This window comes from Cydia amplana, chromosome 20 (genome assembly GCF_948474715.1).
Source record: "Cydia amplana chromosome 20, ilCydAmpl1.1, whole genome shotgun sequence".
Taxonomy (NCBI): domain Eukaryota; kingdom Metazoa; phylum Arthropoda; class Insecta; order Lepidoptera; family Tortricidae; genus Cydia; species Cydia amplana.
The window spans coordinates 1,147,676-1,149,948 of NC_086088.1; the positions used below are offsets into that span (position 1 = coordinate 1,147,676).

General features: G+C 42.6%; 1 protein-coding gene across 1 annotated transcript; it reads right to left on the reverse strand.

The window, feature by feature from the left end:
* Nucleotides 1–592: 592 nt before the first annotated feature.
* Nucleotides 593–1,507, reverse strand: LOC134657691 (uncharacterized). Its single transcript, XM_063513254.1, has one exon. It carries the CDS (start codon nucleotides 1,505–1,507, stop codon nucleotides 593–595), a length of 915 nt encoding a protein of 304 aa, XP_063369324.1.
* Between the last annotated feature and the right edge of the window lie 766 nt (nucleotides 1,508–2,273).

Below are 2,273 nucleotides of genomic sequence, written 5' to 3' on the forward strand. Positions count from 1 at the left end.
TGTACGAAGTGTTTTAATAATTTTATAACCATTATATATTTATAGATTAAGGATTGACAAAATTAAGGATTATAAATTACAAATTAAATTAAAACTAAAAATTCATACAAAGAAACCGCTCCCTAACGTTCCCGGTACGAAAGTGCCCATGATGCTCGCAGCATTTCAACGCTGGATTACCATGGGCATCTTTTGCACTAGGAACGATTCGGAGCTGGGCCCTCCCCCTTATGCTGCGTCGACAGCCTAACTCGCGTGTAAATAATCAAGGCTCGGAACCGGTTTTAAAAACCGTATACAGTAGAATCCGCTTATAATGATATCGACGGGAAGTGACAAACATGTCATACTAAGCGAATGTCATATCAATTAAATTAAATTAAATTAAATAAAAATTTATTTCAGGAAGATACCCATATGTGTTAGTATACATTATTATTATTATACATTATTCAATCAAATTCGGTTAGTACATAGGAATATAAATATAAATTAAATTAAAAATTAAATAACAGTTACAATAACAAAAAACGAATACAACATTAATATTACAAATAAATTACATTAAATTACATTGTCCTCTGTCTTATGACTAACTATCATAATTTACAAAGCTGGAGTGCAGACCGATCCATCTACGCATCATCGGTGAGTCCCACCTCCCGGCAAATACCCTCAGGATGCTGCTCGGACTCCCCAGCAGCCTATCGAGCAAGGAGGCACAGCGTTTCCTTATAATCGCATGGAAGCCATCAACACTTGCCTCCGCAAACATGCCCGACGCACTACACCTCCTTCGAAAACCGAGCAACATCCTGAAGGCATCATTATATTGCACTCGAAGAGCGCTGTACGTCCTCTGCGTAAAATTGACCCATAGGTTGCATGTGTAGAAGCACTGGCAGTATGCCCTGAATAGAGTTATTTTGACTTCCTTAGTGCACCCTGCAAACCTACGTGCCAACATATTGCAGCGGACGGACAGCGCCCGTCTCTCCCTCTCGATGTCCATGTTATCACAGAGATCATCAGTGACCCAGTGACCCAGATATTTGAAGTGCCTGACTCTGTTCAGGTTTGTGCCACATAGAGTAATCGGTGGCAGGACCTCATACGTTTTAGCACCCGCTTTGAAAAGTAAGAATTCGCTTTTCTTGGCGTTATATTTGAGTCCATGGGTTCCTGCGTATCTCTCACAGACACCGATTAGGGTTTGCAAAGCACCCAGAGATGGCGCCAGCAACACCATGTCGTCTGCATAGCTGAAGTTGTTCATAAAAACACCGTCAACCGAGCATCCGACACTGGCGTTGCTCAGCTCCTCAATCAGTCCGTTGATGTACAGGTTGAATAGCCGAGGAGACGAAATCCCCCCCTGTCTCACGCCGCACTCCAACCTGTACTCCTCCGAACACACACCGGCCCATCTCACGCTGTTCTTCTGAGTATGGTACCAGTATTTAATAAGGGAGGTTACCTCACAAGGAAGACCGGCAACTTGCTGCATTTTCCGCCAGAGAACTTTATAGGACACTAGGTCGAAGGCCTTAGATAGATCTAGAAAGCATGCAAATACCGGTGTTTTCCTGGAGGTATAGTACTGGACAGTCTGCTTGAGGCAGAGAACAGCACTTTCCGTGGACAGGCCCGGCCTAAAGCCAAATTGCGCATCGTGTAGACGAACATGTCTGTCCAGCTGCCTGTCAAGCAGTGTCCAGTACCTTGGCAATGACGGTTGCTAGTGAGATGGGCCTGTAGTTGTTCGTATCTGATGCATCTCCAGTCTTATTCTTAATTATTGGGACTACTATAGTGTACATTAGCTCATCCGGTAAATAACTATGACTAAGACAGAGGCTGTAGAACATTGCCAATACTTTCGACAGGTGGTTGCCCGCATATTTCAGGTGCTCTATGCTAAGATTGTCATGTCCGGGAGATTTACCTCTGACCATATTCTTAATTATAGAGGACACCTCTTTGTCAGAGAAATTTACCGATATCTCCCGACAGCCTAGTTGATAAACTTTTTATTTTTGTTGATTTTTCTAATTTAATCCCCAACTACTTTGTGAGAGATGAGTTTTATTAACCTTGTACCAATTATCTACTTTCACCGAGAGTAAAAACTAAAACAACTTAAACGCCACGGACGTCCTCGCAGGGAAAGATGTGGGGCCGGCCACGAAAACCAGCGAATTTGTCAGAATAACCGGACATAATTCCATAAAAATAGGATTTATAGGTCATAGTAAGCGGTTTGTCACTATAAG

Excerpts from the sequence above, each read along its gene's own strand:
- LOC134657691 (XM_063513254.1), bottom strand. The coding sequence starts at position 1,507 with ATGCAGCAAGTTGCCGGTCTTCCTTGTGAGGTAACCTCCCTTATTAAA.